The sequence below is a fragment of the Dermacentor andersoni genome, chromosome 1, assembly GCF_023375885.2.
Source record: "Dermacentor andersoni chromosome 1, qqDerAnde1_hic_scaffold, whole genome shotgun sequence".
NCBI lineage: Eukaryota > Metazoa > Arthropoda > Arachnida > Ixodida > Ixodidae > Dermacentor > Dermacentor andersoni.
Genome location: NC_092814.1, coordinates 252,360,898 through 252,378,321, shown reverse-complemented (window position 1 = coordinate 252,378,321; position 17,424 = coordinate 252,360,898). Strand labels below are relative to the sequence as shown.

At 45.3% G+C, this 17,424-nt stretch overlaps 1 protein-coding gene and 1 non-coding gene across 3 annotated transcripts in view; one reads left to right on the top strand and one right to left on the bottom strand.

Annotated features, from left to right (window-relative positions):
* Positions 1-8,460: 8,460 nt before the first annotated feature.
* The window catches only part of Ns4 (Nucleostemin 4), an 86,561-nt gene continuing 77,597 nt past the window's right edge, over positions 8,461-17,424 (bottom strand). For both annotated transcript variants that reach the window (XM_050196637.3, XM_055063640.2), the window contains one exon: positions 8,461-8,700. In XM_050196637.3, coding sequence (XP_050052594.1) covers positions 8,510-8,700 — 191 coding nt within the window. In that variant the 3' untranslated portion in view covers positions 8,461-8,509. The remainder of the gene's footprint in view (positions 8,701-17,424) is intronic.
* On the top strand, positions 14,518-14,592 carry TRNAS-GGA (transfer RNA serine (anticodon GGA)). The gene has a single exon. It is a non-coding gene; the product is annotated as a tRNA-Ser (tRNA).

The window sequence follows — 17,424 nt, the reverse complement described above, 5'->3', positions numbered from 1 at the left end:
CCATTACATACTTGAAATTCTGTTGCGTGTCAAACCCAGACCACCCGCGAGATACGAGTATGTGGACTGGGACCTCTTTCGAAAAATCAGAAATGACACAGTCCCGCCAGACGAGACGTATGCAGATCTGCTAGAGAATCTGAACTTGGCAGTTAAAGGAGCAACCAAAGAAATCATCACGGATCTTGAAGTTCCTAAAATGGACTCGAGACTCGCTCACCTTCTGGAAGCCAAACACGCCCTCTCAGCAAGGTGGAAGACCCAAAAGCTTAATCGTAGACTAAGATCCAAAATCGCGCTTCTTAACAAGGAGATTGAAACCTATTCGGCCCAGCTCGCGCGGCAGCAATGGGATGAGACGTGTACCGAAACGGACGGGCGTATGCGAAGAGGTAGCAAATGGAGCTTATTGAAAAGTCTTCTCAACGATAAACAGTCTAAGGTCACCCTTAACCTTGCAACGGATAGGCTCATTAAGAAGCAAATTGCAATCGGTCTCACCGACATCGAATTAGCCAACAACTTAGCTCATACTTATCTCCCCCTCGCTAAAGATGCGGATCGCCCGGTAGAGCGTGTGAACTACATGGGATTCTCGGCACCTGATCTAGACGAACCTTTCACCGTGTCAGAGATCAGACACGTTCTCTTCAATCTAAACGGCAGGTCAGCCCCGGGACCTGATGGAATCACGAACAAACTTCTCAGGAACTTAGATGATAGGGCAATCGAGATAGTCACGGCCAAAATAAAGGAGGTATGGAAAAGTGGACAGGTCCCGATAGAATGGCGTACCGCAAAAGTGGTACTCATACCCAAACCAGGAAAACCCCCACATATAAATAATCTGCGGCCTATATCCCTTACATCATGCATCGCCAAGGTTGCGGAGCACGCGATACATAACAGGATAACCGAACATATTGAAAACAAGGAGCTCTTTAGACACAACCTAATTGGCTTTAGACAGGCGTTGTCCACACAGGACGCTATGCTTTTGCTTAAGAAAGCAATCTTTGATAACCCTACTCGCGACGTGAGAGGGATCCTCGCACTGGACCTCTCCAAGGCCTTCGACAGGGTCACGCATAAACACATACTGACGGAGATTTCGTCTCTCAACCTGGGCCAACGGTTTCATGATTACACCAGATCTTTCCTCGCGGATCGCAAAGCACACCTCCGATTAGGCATGGTCACAGGAGGACCCTACGATCTAGGCACCTGCGGCACCCCGCAGGGCTCGGTCCTGTCCCCACTCTTATTTAATATAGCCATGCACAAGCTCTCCACTCGCCTCGCTGCAATCCCAAACGTTGGTCACGCCATTTATGCGGATGATATCACGATCTGGGCACCGGGCGGATCGCTAGCCATGCTCGAACACTCGTTACAGAGCGCGTTGGAGGCTACTGAAGACTTTCTTTCAAACACGGGCCTTGAACTCTCCCCCGCTAAATCAGAGCTATTGTTATACCGCCAGTCCAGACAGGGGGTCAGAAACCTTGTGCCTCTGGAAACTCTGCCGATAGAAATTCGAGCTAAAAATGGGCATCCTATACCGAGGATGGACTCGGTGAAAATTCTAGGTCTCCTCATTAATGCCAAGGGCTGTAACTCGACGGCCCTCAACAGGCTCACTGGACAGGCTAGTAATGTCCTAAGACTTGTAGCCCGCGTCTCAAATCGAAGAGGCGGTCTCAAAGAGGACAATTTGCTCAGAGCCTATCAAGCATTCTTCTTGAGTCATGTTATCTACATCGCACCGTACCTTAATTGGGGTAAAGCGGAAAAGGCCAAGCTCGACTCCCTAACACCATCGATGAGCTAATAGAAGCTCACACAGCGGCTCAGATAATGAGACTTTCATCCACTAAGCCAGGGATTAAGATTTTAGAAGAAGCAGGAATCCAACCCAGACATGAACCGGCGACCAAAGTTAGCTTGACCCGGGAAACCAGAGCTCGCATCATGGTTGAGCCCGTTCCGCGAAACATCCACCCAGTGCATAACGAGGGTAGGAGATTGGCGAGAGCCAAGTCCATCCTTAAAAAGATAAATCAGAAGAAACTAGATGCCCTCTTTGTCGGTGCTGCCAGATATGACAGTGGGGATAAGTTCGCTGTCTCGGTGGTAGACGCGGCAGGCAACCTGGTCAATGCAGCCTCTGTTTATACGAAGTTTGCCCATGTGGCGGAGGAAGCGGCGATCGCTCTGGCTTTTCACAGCTCAAAAGTTCCCGCTATCATCTTCTCGGACTCGCGCACGGCGGTGAGATCCTTCTCGTCCGCTATCGTATCGGAACAGGCGAACAGTATTTTGCTTAAAGCACTTCAAAAGACTAGGGCGAGCAGCGAAACATACCACATCTCGTGGTTCCCAGCCCATCTAGATAGCTCAGTTAACCCGCTTGGATGTAATCCTAACGAGCAGGCCCACCGGAGAGCGCGTGATTTCACGTACCGCGCTGTCGCGGGTAGCCAGGCTCGTAACGAGGTCAACATCCACAAAGATCCATTATGTACTTTCCATGAAATTGTTTCCCATTATCGACTGGGCAGGAGGACATTTCCACCCCCTCACCCTAAATTGAACAAACCTCAGGCTAGCACACTCAGACTTCTGCAAACCCGTTCGTATCCCTCTCCTCGGTCTCTTAACAGGATAGATCCTGCCCACTCACAGTCGTGCCCCAAATGTGGTCATGACTCATGCTCTTTTGAACACATGCTCTGGCTGTGCCCAGCCCTTAACGCCTCTCCACCCATCACGAAAGAACAATGGCAGGAATCGCTCAAGAGCAGCAATCTCCACATGCAACTCCAGGCTGTCCAGAGGGCCCACGACATTGCGGCGGAACTTCATCTCCCGGTCCCATCGTGGGTGGCGCCACCGACTTGATCTTCGGGAGCCTTCGGTTTTAGCTCCCCAAGATCTCAGTCCCTCAGGACTCAAATAAAGTTCTTGTCATGTCATGTCATGGTGCAGCTCACATTGTTATCTGAAAGTCCGGCACGGTCATGAATCAGCTGAGCATCTGCTCTTCGCTGGTTTCGCTCGCCCAGCGGGAGACCAGCATGCCTTGCGCGCCTTCTCCTCTGGGGACATTCGTGATATCACACGACGAGGTACGGTCGGCTGTTTGGTCAGGTTTCGGTTTTGTTTTTGCGTTTCTTTGCTTATAAAAAATTATTTAGAATTTCTGGAACAATTCTACTATCAGACGCATGTCAGGGGGGTCTCGGGAACCTAATATTCCATTACCTTGACATGGTCAAAAAATCGCCGAAGTTGTCCTTTAAGCATCTCGGTTCCTCCACATACCGTATTGCCACGTACTAGTGACGGCAAAGAACACAGTAGCAATACTGTGAATGACGAAACTTTTATTGGGCGAACCTGTGCCCACAAAACCAGGCTACACTTAAGCCGAAGCTTTAGCTCGGATGCTCCTACCTAAATACATGTAAAAGGAGAATTTGTTTTTCTCGGCAACCACTGCACCAAATTTGATGAGGTTTCTTGCATTTAAAAGAAAAACTTAAAATCTAGTGACTGTTTGTTTCAAATTTTCGATTTAGGTCGACATTTCTTAATTAAGAATTGGCAAAAATTGCAAATTTCCAGAAAACAAAGCTACAAAGGTTACAACTCAACTCTGCAATGAAAAGTGATATCACAATTCTGTGAACTGCATCTAACAGTACAGCTAAAGCAGACAAAATTTATATATTTCACATGAATCTAAAAAAATTTACTAATATGGAAATACAGCAGAACTTTTTGTTAGGCTAGTTGGTGCATGTTAATGAAGTACTAAAGTGCCAAACAGACGACACAAGAAGAGACACGGACGAGCGCTTATTCGTGTCTCTTCTTGTGTCGCCTGTTTGGCGCTTTAGTACTTCAGTAACATGGAAATACAGCTTTTTCAGAACCCTAGCACACAACGTAACAAATTCAGGTAAGATATAAATTGACATTTAGAATTTGTCCGCTTTGAATGATGTAATCGCTGCCATTTACAGAACCACGATACTTGTTCATGCAGAGCTATTATTTTGTAAACTTCGTGCTTACCACGATACTTGTTCATGCAGAGCTATTATTTTGTAAAGTTCGTGCTTCTATTTTTTTTGAACGTGCGAATTTTTTGAAAATCGTTTCAACAAATTTCAGGCCTGAAATCAAAATTCCGCTTCGAACAGTCACCAGAATTTAACTTTCTCTCTCAAATTCAACAAATTTAATTAAAATCACTCGGTTTATCTCAGAAAAGCGTTTCTGTGTTTTACATGTATTTGAATAGGCCGCGTCGGAGTTGGGCACGATAGCGGCGAACACAGTCGTCGATCGTCGAAATCTGATCTGCCGGTCAAGCGTATCGGCTTTTATACATGAGCTATCGAAGGTTCCAGAGTAATCGCTGGTGCCCGCGTGTCTTCCAGAAAGTTCTACACAATTCACGTCGCACATGCAATCAGATTACAGAAGCTTGGGTAACAACAGACAGCAGCAAGAACCGTCGATAACATTCGAGAAACTTCCAATAAATGCGGGCAGGTCATGCGCTGAGCGATAACATTTTTAGAGGGTGAAAAAGCGGTCACCCGAAAAAGATATAGAAGTACACGTGTCAGCATTTACTAGAAAAGAAACTGGTCCAAAAATTGCGTGTGCATTAGAATCTAGTACGACCCTAAATCTGCGTTACCATATCGCCATCGGCATTTCAAAATGGCCGCCTCATACGCCCTTCGAGCTTATACCCGTGCCACACGGGCGAGGTTAATGCCATTAAATGTTTAAGACCTTAAGTTTCTTAATGCCATTATATTTAGATCGCTGCTACATGCGCATACTTAATGACATTAAGCGTTGCGATGGCGATAGCTGCAGTGAAACGGTTAAGTTTCCTTGCCAATCGTAATACAATAAAAAACAGTTATCTAGGGAGCAGATGTTTAAGAAATGGCATGAGAAATATTAATCGGCGTATTATATGTAGTTTACTTCAGGAATGTCATTGTTGCACCCAGCCGCAAACTTTTTGAAGCCAAAGCTAGCTCTACGGCCAATCCATAGTGAAGCCAAAGCATTGAAATTGTAAAAATAGCGCTCACAGCTTCAAAGCTCTCAAGCAGCGATACTGAAGAATTTGACCGCGTGCTCGTTTGTTTTGGCGTATGTGCTTCTTCGAGTCGAGCATCGTCGAGAAATTCGAAGGCCAACAAGGCAAGGAGCCGCCGCTGTGCAATCGAACAGCTTCTCCTGGCTAACATGCTCACGATTAGTGCTCTAGCCGTGAGTAGCGGCAAGAACGCCTGCTGATTTCTACGAAAATAAAGAGCTCCTTTTAAAGAAGTGAACAATATATTAGGTGTTTTTATCTACAAGTTTGCTTAACATCGTGAGAATATGGTCACTACGGCCACGGCGGGGACACTGTAAACGAGAGTACGCATTCGACGGCCAAGTGCGTTGTAATAATTGTAAGAACGTACTACGCCATGAGAAAGAGCAATCTTTTAAAGCAAGTGCAGAATATATTAATTGTTATTCACTAAGGATCCGTTTAGTCTCGTCAGAATGTGGAAACTCTGGGATCGAGAGTACGCATTTGATGGCCAAATGAGTTATGAGAACGCACTACGTTGCAAATGGCATTAAGCTTTAATGTCATTAATTATGTCCGTGTGGCACCCTGCAAATGACATTAAAGTTTAAGGCATTAGCCAGTTAATGTCATTTTCTGTGCCCGTGTGGCAGGGGTATTAGCCATAGAGTTTCTCACTACATGGACTCCTTTAACTTAGGTTAGTGCACCGTCCATCTTCCCGGTCTTCCCGTTTTATGCGTTTGCTCTATCAGCATGGAAGTGCCGACGGCAAAGACATGCCGAGTTCATCACGATGCCGCAATTAAAAGAAAAGTGATCGCGTGTGCGTAGACGGATAGAAATCGGTCCGCATCATGGGCGTTCGAAGTTCCCGAAACTTGCGTGCAGGCCTCGCGCAAACAGGAGAGGCATTCTACACCGGCAGCTGCTACGTGTGGCGCAGCCCCATCTTTAAAGCAATCTGCGATGGACACAGAGTCTACACATCTAGGTGCACTGCGCTCTCGTCGCTTAGTTCACGTTGAAGCGAGAGGCTGCACAAAGGTCAATTCGCTCGCTCCTGCTACCGCACTTCCTCACTCCAGCATTTTGGTAAAGAGTTTCTGTGGTCATTGAGAGAGACGTGTTCATGTTTGCTTGTGTGCACGTGACACCATGCTTGTTAATTTAGTAAGCAAATGTTTAAAAGTTTATACGGCCAATAAAACTACTATGCTTACTTCTCGTATTGTCTACTAGTTTGCTATCATACGCGATGCTTCGCCTTTTGGGTGAAACTGTGACTTTTTTTTATTTATCGCAACTTTAGTGCATTGGGAGTAAATGTTTTCTTCCAAATGAGAGAAAGTTGTATTTATGTATGAAAGAATGAGGTGCGCAGTACTGTAAATAACTTTTCATTTTTTTAGGTCACAGCAAACGGGTGCGCGTTACAATCGAGGGCACATTAGAACAGAGTAAATACGGTACTCATTATAAATAGGAGATTTCGAGGTGTGGAAGCTGTCCTCAAACTCATGGGCAATACTATCATAGGTCGCTTCTGGCAGAAATCGCTGCGCAGCCACTTGGTTTTCTCGCTGTTATTTGCACCATACTGAGGATGAGATGGTTAGCATGATCCTGTTGTGGTCACTGCCAATGCTGAATTCCCCCTCCTCGTCAATGTTCGCATGTTTCACTCGATGCGCCAATCGAGGTGACACAAGTGCGTAGTCAAGACAGGTACGACTGTTTTTGGCACCCCATGTAAACTCTCCATCACAATCTGAGCAGAGGTTTAACACTTTAAGTTGAGCCTCCTTGTATACTGCTGCCTTAGTTTTCTGTTGAAGTCCAGATAACCATCTTGGATGTGGCCATTAAAGTCTCCCATGATAATCACTTCTCTGTCAACTGCCCATTGCTGAACGTCTTCCTTGATGCATTGCATAACTTGGACGTTCCCATAATGTTGTGCATTCGTCACCATAAGGAAGAAAACACACGCGATTGTGGGAATCCCCAAAATCGCTCCACAGATCCGCATATGTTCACTGCACTGGCACTGAGCTTCGCCCACTCTGCTCCATTCCTCCACAGGAAGCCAATGCCCGCGCCTCTGCGTGCTTCGCCTGTGCGATTGTTGCCTGCCCACTGCCACATTGGATTAACCAGTGGCTACTTCTGTCCACGAAGATGCGTCTCTGCTACTGCATACAGCTCTATGGTTTCAGAGTCTTAACGTCCTGCAGAGCTCTTCCCATTTGCTTGTCTTTCTAGCTCCATGCATGTTTAGTAAGCCAATATTCGTGGATTTATCCCTCATGTGATGATGGCGCCTGCAGCGTGTGCACCTTCTTGCTGGTTGGAATCTTGGTTTTGGGCCTGGGCGGCTGCTTCTCCCGTGACATATTGAGCAAATTATGGCGCCTATGACATGCCAAAAGCGGAAGTAGTGGCATCTACACTAACATCCAAAAGCAAATTTGGACTGCGTGCCACGGTGACATTTAGAAGGCGGATCGCTGTGGGCATGCTCCACTCCGCCATAGCTTTTGTAGTGCAAGGCATTGAAGAAGAATGGGAGCATGCGAAGAGTGTGTTTGATTGCGAATAACTCCATTTCTGCTGAACGCATTGAAGTACTTTTTGCGGCGCAGTATTTTCTGAAACAGTCTATTTTAACGTCAAGTGCATTTCTCCTCTTCGATAAAAAGTGGTTCAGGGCCCCTTTAAAAACTCTTGAGGGAGAGTTCTCATCCAGGGTGTGTCATAAGTTTCAGTGCATAACCAAAATTTCCAACAGGGCCTGGTAAGGGAGGGCCCTCCTGGAAGTGAGATATGGAAATAACATTTTGCATAGATAGACTCTAACTGAAGGTGAGATTTGCAAAATTTCACTGTCGTGGCTTAACTGCGGTCATAAATGATAAAAATTTTAACACCCATAATGTCATGCTTTGGTGCAATGTTCACATAGGAAACCTAAGAGATACGAAGATTTGGACATATGGTTTTTGGTCTTTGGTTAGCATAGCCAGAAATGCAAAAAATGGGCCAATTCAATTCCAAGCAAAGTAGTTAGTTATTTACACTGTACCTTCCATTGTAGCAGTCATTCTCAGCATTTCTCTTGCAAAAATGCCTCTTTGTTATCATTATTGGCATTGTGTCATTCAACAAAATCGAACCTAAACTGCATGGTACAGCAAATGACATAAGGATGCCAAACATAGATAATTCAGTGTTTTACTTTCTTGGCGTGGCTTGTTATTGTATATTGTGTAGTTAGGCAAAAGTTGTGAACTGACACAAATCTGTCCTTTAGATTGGAGAACTGCAAAGAATGCAGACATCTGTACAACTTCCCAAAATACTCTTATTGCTGTCTCTGAAGGGTTCTAACATCTACAGCACATCGTTAGCCAAGGCTGCAAACTTGTTGCTCTGGAAGTGGTCCTCCTCTTCCTCCTCTTCATCTTCCTCACTACTTTCGTCTTCACTCTCCTCTTGCTCACTCTCAGAGGAAGCACTCTTGACTGGGGGCTCCCCACGAATTCTTGCAAGGTGAGCCAACAGAGCACTGTCTACTTCGGAGCCTGCAGTCATATGGAAATAAATACATCAGTGTAAAGCTCGCATTCCACAGAGAATGTCCCATTGTATCTTTATCCAAATATAGTGACCTTTCTTTTTACGACCAAAAAAGCTGAAACCTAGTTTGGAAATGTTCAGTGCGTTAAAAATTCCGCCTGTCTTCTAAAACACTGGCTGCACTATCCTCCGACTATATACAACCTGCAGTGTTTTTTTTTTCTTTTTCGGGCCAGTCCCTGCAGCTGCTTTTTAAGATACTGTTTAACAATTGCACAAAGAGCATTGCAACTTTGAACACTGGTCTTTTAATATGAAAATTCTTTTCCTGCTGTGCTTACTACATGTGGAATGTGTACTCCATAGCACAACATAAATGATTCCATGCATTATTTGTCCTCAAGTTACACATGGCACCATTTTTAAAGTGAGACAGTATTTAGCAAATGGTTAAAACACGTCGGCGGGCTAGTTGGTTTCAATCCATGATGGAGTGTGTAAGCGTGACTGAACGAGGACGTACAAAGAAACAGATACACAGAGAAAGCGCTGTCTCCGTGTATCGGTTTCTTTCTACGTCCTCGTTCAGTCGCACTTACACATTCCATCATGGATCTAGCAAATGTTGGCACACTTTTTGGTTAAATTGTGCCATAAGCATACCTGGGCTCCTCGAAATTCAGGAGATTCGTCAAGCAGGCAACAAAAGAAAACAAAATTGTGCAGACCCCCACACGCTATGGGAATCTGTCATGCGAAGCATTCTGCAGGTACCTGGCTACCCAGCATTGTTTGGGGTATCGCGAAACTATAACAGGTGGACTAGCGTGTTTCTGCAAGTTGAGTAGTTGTATGTGTGATGACAACCACGGCATAGACGATTGTATGACTGCAATGGCACAATTTCTACGCCAGCTGTTCGATGCAAGCCTACGACACAGCGAATGTTGGGTTCTACATAAGTCGTCGAGGAGCATAAGCGAGGTAAACACTGATTGCGACGTCATCAAAGACCACGTGTTATACAATTGCACATTCTTTCATGTGGTGTATGTTAAAACGACGATGACATTGTTACTTTGGCGAAGAAATGTTAGAACTTGATTAACTTGGGTGATCATGAAGTCTGTACAACATCACACAGTTTCTAAGACATAGTGCAAGTTGCTACGAGGAAAGTACTGGGCAAAATGGGCTGGTCCTGGAGATGGTGCAGTCTAACATGGCAGCTCAAAGTGCAAGCTGTCAGAAGGAAAGAAGACGACAAAGGGACACAGGATGCATGCCCCGTGTTTTGAAGGAGCTGGCTGGCATTGAAACTAGAGAAGCATGCATGGGATCATGGCCTAATATGCTCGACCCGGCTTCTGTGCTCAACAGCAGAAGTTCGATTCCCACATCTGTCACACATTATTTTATTTTTCTTAGCACTTTCCTGTCCGTGGGAAAACAGGCAGGTTTTGGGTAATCTAGTAAACTATTTCTTTTACTGCTACAGCTAATGCTTGATATTAAAATGTATGGTATCAATTTGTAGAAGAAGGAATGTGCTTTCTAATGGTATTATATTCAAGCAAATATTTATTAGCAATTTCTTGAAAAAAATTAACAGAAACATTTGCAATGAAAATGAGAAAACTCCGTAAAGACATAGATTCTGCTTTGCACCAAGAGAACATTAAAAAATTTCGAAATATGTATTCTGAACAAAAACCCTATATACACAATATTCCTGCAAATATGAGCTTTCTATCTGTAGAAGTTCTTTATATACAAAGGAAAATGTAAGCTCTAGTGGCTATTCAGCAGTTCGTAAGAGCCATGCAGCGACTTTTACGAATCACCGCATGCCGATGCGGAGCACAATGCCGAGGTACACTCCCAGTCGTCTTCTCGTGTAAAACTCCACTTTTTGCACTGCTGCCGGCAAGTGGTCCTGCCCAAACGACGTTGTCATCCTGTAGATAAGAGCTGTGACCTTTAGAACACACCGGATATCTTTAGGTCTGAGCGCGGCAGTGACGAAATGGTTCGGAGTAGAAAACAAATTTTGCCGGTGGATACCTGTTCACGTTCAGGGGCTATTTGACACACTTTCACCAAGTCTCTGCTGAAGCCTGATGAATGAAAATCGTCTTCCGAGTCTGTGCCCCCTACCACCACCCAAAACATTATGCTGTAGGCTCATCGAAATCCGTTGAAATTCACTGTTTCTGAAGGGCAGTTGCGCGCTACATTGACGCCATGTCAGAAGCTACGAGTGCTCGTGGTGCTAGACTAAAAGGTGCTTTAAAAATCCCTCCCACGGTGCAAAAGAGAAACACAAAAGCAAAACTAGAAAAACAGTTTCTATTTTAGGCACTGGATAGTGCTGGCTGTCCGCAAGTGCTCCTAGCGCGTCAAAATTTGAAGTTGAAATCATCGATAGCGGGCTATCGATGGGTATAGGCGCGAACAGGAAAGTGTTAAAGTGAGGCGAGACAGAAACCTACCTAACTACCACAGAGTGTCAGGAATGAGGCAAAGAATGCTTTGCATTAAAAACATTTCCGTGGAAACATAGTCCGTGGATAGCATAAGCTGCTGGGAACACCTCGGCCATGTTTTGGAGTGGTGCACAGTGTGTAGAGCTCGCAAGTCGAGCATGAAGTCACTTTTCTTTCAAATGCTCTTTATTCAACCAAAGCCTGCTGCTCTCTCTTTTCTGGACAGTTTATTTCGTAATATAGCAGATTCCCATATGTGGCTGCTATTGGCCAATAGCTGACATCAATCAAGAAGGGTGTTTGGACCAGTGTGCTACTTCCTACTGTTCCTGTGTACATTTATTGAGAAGGTTTAATAAACAGGGTGAAGTAAGTGAGAGTCTGCTTTCGCATTTTAATAATAATTATGTACTTCGTGCATTTCATCGTCAAAGACTACAGCCGCCATTCCATTGTTATACATATTAAATCTTCTCTGTCCTTATCCTCTTTAGAATCGCGCAGAAAGATTGTTCTAATCTGCTTATTTCATAAAATAAACCGTCAGCACCAAACCACTTTCCCTCTCTCCAAACCGTTATGAATGTCTTGCCGTTTGCACAGCAACCACTCCTTCAAACGTATCTTTGGGCACATAAACGCCTTTAATTCATCAGCTTTACCACTAGCAATTGAACTATGGAATAGCCTCCTTGATAAGGTTGTCCACATTCATGGCCCTGTTAATTTTCGTCATGAAGTAACCGCTACTTTTTGTGACCATTTATTTGTTTGCATTAATTTTCTCTTAATTATGTACATGCTTCTCGCTAACTTCTGTATTTGGCAATGTCAAGAGATGTACCCTTACATTACTTTTGTAAAATTTGACGGTGTTAAATGATGTACCCTTATGTTGTGTATGTTGCAATTCATTCCAATAGTGTATACCGCATTCTGCTATTATGTAACGTCACCTCATTTTATGTACCTTAGTATACATCTCATATACTAGTTATCTCTTCTTTGTAATGCTTCCACTTATGAAGATATACATGGCATAATCCCCTCCCTCACACAATACTCCTGCTGGAGCCTGACACTGGGGCCTGGCCTGTGAGGTTTTTTGAATAAATAAATTTAAATAAACTTCCGGAAGAAGCCAACTATTGTCTGCTCACGCTCAACCTTGGCTGCCGGCGTAAGAATTAAACTTTGGCTACCCTGCTTATTGGTGCTGTAGCTGTTGGGTCTTGTTAATTTCAACTAGTTTTGAACACTCAACTAGCCTCGAACCACACTCAGACCATATGCCAGACCACAGGTCAGACGTGTGGTCAGACCACACGCACGCTTGCTAGCGCCCACTCACTCCTGGCCACTCCTGGTTAGACTTTGCTTCGTATTGATAGCACTTCAATATGTGCAAGTTAAATGTGGCTACTACCAGTCGGTCAAGCTGGTGCAGAACGAAGCTGGTCCGCACCAGGTAGCACGGCCAGACTGGAGCATATGAGTGCGAGCATGCACTCAAGCCCTCTCATGCACAAAGCAAACACTGTGCAAATGCACTACAGCTGCATGTAGCCGCAGTCTGCTATGTAGCGTAGATACCACGGTCACTGTGGGGTGTCACGACGAGTCCGCTGGTTGAGCGCACTGTGGCTCACCAAGGACAACCATGTCTGGCTTATGTTTGCCACACTTTAGGTGCCAAAATCAGAAGTAATGGCGTCTACGTGAGCATCCTAAATAAAATTTGAACTGCGCGCCACAGTCACATTCAGTAGGCGGAGGGTTGTGGGCATGCCCAACTCCGCCATAGCCTTCACAGTGCAGGGCATTGAAGAAGGAGCGGAAGCACCCTGAAGGTGTTGTTTGATTGCCAATAACTCCGCTTCTGCTGAACGCACTGAAGTACTTTTTGTGCTGAAGTATTTCTGAAATAGCCTACTTTCACTTCAAATGGATTTATCCACTTCTATAAAAAGTGGTCCAGGGCCCCTTTGAGGAACTCGTACTATGTCCCATGACACTGGTGACCCTTTTCACTCGCGTAACACAGCTGTATATGGTGGCTATGCTTTCAAGGGAGCCGATCATTATGCAACTCGTATTAGACTTTTACTCCTCAACGCGTTTTAATCTGAAGCGAACTGAGTTAGGCCTACACTGCCTATACACAAAGAGCTTGGATTTTAATCTCATTTTGGCTAGCTACCAAACACAAAATGGCAATTATGATACGACTGTGCTGCATGACACTGTGAATAAAGGGAAAATCAGACATCCACCCGTTCGTAGCAATTACTACAAAGGAAACATGAGGCTTTTCTTTCGAGGAACCCGTATGGGTTTCCTTTGTAGTAATTGCTACGAACGGGTGGATGTCTGATTTTCCCTTTATTCTTTACTTCTCTCCACCTTGCGGGTTTCCGCAGAACTACTATGTCAAACTCTTGCCGTTGCTTCGTGTTGTCGACAAATTCGACTTCGCCCTGCCATCTGCTAGCCGCCTGGTTAGCTCAGATGGTAGAGCGGCTGCCCCGGAAAGGCGGTGGTCCCGGGTTCGAGTCCCGGACCAGGACGAATTTTTCTTCAACTATGAGGCTTTTCTTTCGAGGAACCCGTATGGGTTTCCTTTGTAGTAATTGCTACGAACGGGTGGATGTCTGATTTTCCCTTTATTCATTACTTCTCTCCACCTTGCGGGTTTCCGCAGAACTACTATGTCAAACTCTTGCCGTTGCTTCGTGTTGTCGACAAATTCGACTTCGCCCTGCCATCTGCTAGCCGCCTGGTTAGCTCAGATGGTAGAGCGGCTGCCCCGGAAAGGCGGTGGTCCCGGGTTCGAGTCCCGGACCAGGACGAATTTTTCTTCAACTATGAGGCTTTTCTTTCGAGGAACCCGTTTGGGTTTCCTTTGTAGTAATTGCTACGAACGGGTGGATGTCTGATTTTCCCTTTATTCATTACTTCTCTCCACCTTGCGGGTTTCTGCAGAACTACTCTGTCAAACTCTTGCCGTTGCTTCGTGTTGTCGACAAATTCGACTTCGCCCTGCCATCTGCTAGCCGCCTGGTTAGCTCAGATGGTAGAGCGGCTGCCCCGGAAAGGCGGTGGTCCCGGGTTCGAGTCCCGGACCAGGACGAATTTTTCTTCAACTATGAGGCTTTTCTTTCGAGGAACCCGTATGGGTTTCCTTTGTAGTAATTGCTACGAACGGGTGGATGTCTGATTTTCCCTTTATTCATTACTTCTCTCCACCTTGCGGGTTTCCGCAGAACTACTATGTCAAACTCTTGCCGTTGCTTCGTGTTGTCGACAAATTCGACTTCGCCCTGCCATCTGCTAGCCGCCTGGTTAGCTCAGATGGTAGAGCGGCTGCCCCGGAAAGGCGGTGGTCCCGGGTTCGAGTCCCGGACCAGGACAAATTTTTCTTCAACTATGAGGCTTTTCTTTCGAGGAACCCGTATGGGTTTCCTTTGTAGTAATTGCTACGAACGGGTGGATGTCTGATTTTCCCTCTATTCATTACTTCTCTCCACCTTGCGGGTTTCCGCAGAACTACTATGTCAAACTCTTGCCGTTGCTTCGTGTTGTCGACAAATTCGACTTCGCCCTGCCATCTGCTAGCCGCCTGGTTAGCTCAGATGGTAGAGCGGCTGCCCCGGAAAGGCAATGGTCCCGGGTTCGAGTCCCGGACCAGGACGAATTTTTCTTCAACTATGAGGCTTTTCTTTCGAGGAACCCGTATGGGTTTCCTTTGTAGTAATTGCTACGAACGGGTGGATGTCTGATTTTGCCTTTATTCATTACTTCTCTCCACCCTGCGGGTTTCCGCAGAACTACTATGTCAAATGCATGACACTGTTTTGGTTTTTTCATGGTGGGGTTTGGGCATTTCTTTGGGAGATTTATGGCTATGTCCCTATAATTGGGAGCATTGGTCAGAATTCTGGAGTCTTCTGGACAAATTGGGAGAGTTGGCAAGTATTTACAAAATAACCTAAAATAACCTAAACACTATGTATCCACCTTACATTCACACAAAAATATTTTATTTTGCGGATTGCAACCTTTGATGACAAGTCAGCGAGAAGGGAATTGTAAAAATATGTATGTTCGAACAACATTAGAATGGCCCACTTGCTTTTACTGCTCTCATCACTGATGCACTTTATCTATGGAAAGTTACTGGGGCGTGTGAATAGCAATTGTAGAGACAGAATCAAATAGTGTCAGAATCGAATTTAATCAAGTATCAAATAAGGAATTAGCATGTTTTTGTCATTACACTGGATATTATGAAGTGTTGTTTATTAAAAGCACAAATAAAGCATTACGATCAAAAAATCAGTTTATTTGTATACTCGGGACTTATTGGCAGGTGCAAATAATAGCAGTTTAGCTGCTAAAGTCTGGCTCCCTGAGCGACTTAGCGTGCACTGCTATGTAAATACTCAGGTTTTTAGGACGACATTGATCGCACCTTTGTTCCAATGTTATGCTTTATTGCAAGTAATTGGCAATTTATTTAAGAAATGAATAGTGGGGTTTAATCTCCCAACATGGCACAGTGGGTAGTAAGGGATGCTGTAGTGGATGACTCCGCATTAATTTTGTTGTCCTTAGTGACTTTTCTTTGAAACAACAAAATGCAGTAATTCCTTGTTATAACGAAGTAAGCGGGATGGTGAAAAAGTTCGTTATAAGTGGCAACTGGATGTAAGCAACCACTCGAGAAAAGCTAAAGCAGTCGAGCTTTAATTACACCCCAACTGCGGGGAAGCCAAATACAATGTATTCAGTGAAGCAAAACTTTATTTAGGTGCAAAAAAGGCAGTGAGCTTTGGCTGTTTCAAGTTCTTACTGGGCAAGAGCAACCCTTACCCTAATTTGACCAAGCATTGCAGGAGGTTATGGTCACCGCCCATGCATTCAACCTTATTGGCGGCGAGGAGTCATGGAGTCGCCATCTACCGGAAGCACCTCGCTGGCGTAGTATGAGGGATCACGTGGCGCGCTCCTCATAGGTTTTGCTGTCAGCGCTCACTGAAAACACCACGTGCGAGCTCTCCCGGACATTTCTGTAAGTACTTTCGAAACGAGAGAAGTTTTTACTGTCTAAATAATAATCTTGGGCAAACTGAAAACACAGAATCGTTTACAGACGCTATATTTTTACCGAATACGTACAGTGAACGCCACTGCGCGCAGTACATCGGCGCGATGAAGTCTCCCGAACCGGCTTCTTGCGTGAAAGGTAGGTAAACACTGAGAGCAAACCATGTGGAATATGTTCTTGTAGTATTTGTATAACTAAATGGAGAGTAATAGAATGAAGCCTCAGTGCAGCGACCGACTGCACGTCTGCATGCTTGTCCGCGCACTGTTTCACTTTCGCCGCGTGCGTGTTTTCGCACCGTGCCCTGAGCATTTGACAGTATACAAGCAACCATTGTTGCGTGGGCGCTATCAGAGCTGTTCAAAAATAATTTCATTGTAGAGACTTCGACACCTACGGGGACTGTGATGTGCCGTCGCGACGATTCAATCTTTTTTTGTCTTCTAAATTTTTGGATGTTTCAATATTATTTCTCGAGTTGCGTCGCACTGTATGTTTATCGGTGTTCTCAGCGTGCGATTTCCAGCTGCTTCTTTTTTGTAATCCAGTGTATTAATTCATAACACAAACATGACAATATGCCATGCTTTTTTTTTTTAATGTGCTTCTTACCGCTCCCTTTCCACTCCAGTGAATTTGCCAGTATCTATAGCATCGACAAGTTCATAGACCAAACCGTCATGACATCAGTCGGGCAGCGGACTCGGGCGAGCGTCGCAGCGCGTGTTTTCCGAACATCACAGACCCGGCGCCGCAGCAGAAATCTTCCTCGCGTCTGTGCTTGCTGCATACCCGAGTTGTAGCCGATCACTGTTTGCCGGTTTTATGTTTCGCGGGCCAAGCTTCACGCAGCTTCTTTTCCTGTGGCTATGTGTGAATAAGGCTGACACCGGGCTCCGTTGCGTACGTCTGGCACTGCGGCACCGAGCAGTAGCCTACCATGTTGCGCACCTTCAAAGGCAGCCACTACCTATTGTAGTGCTTTCAAGCGTTGTAAAGGAGACACTCGAAGCGGGAAAATCTCGCCACCAAATGAGGACCGCAGCGTACGAGGGAATTTAAACTCTCGTTTTTAGCTCGCTTCGGCACTCCCAAAGCAGCCGACGCGGCCGCTATGTCCACGTGATCCCTAATAG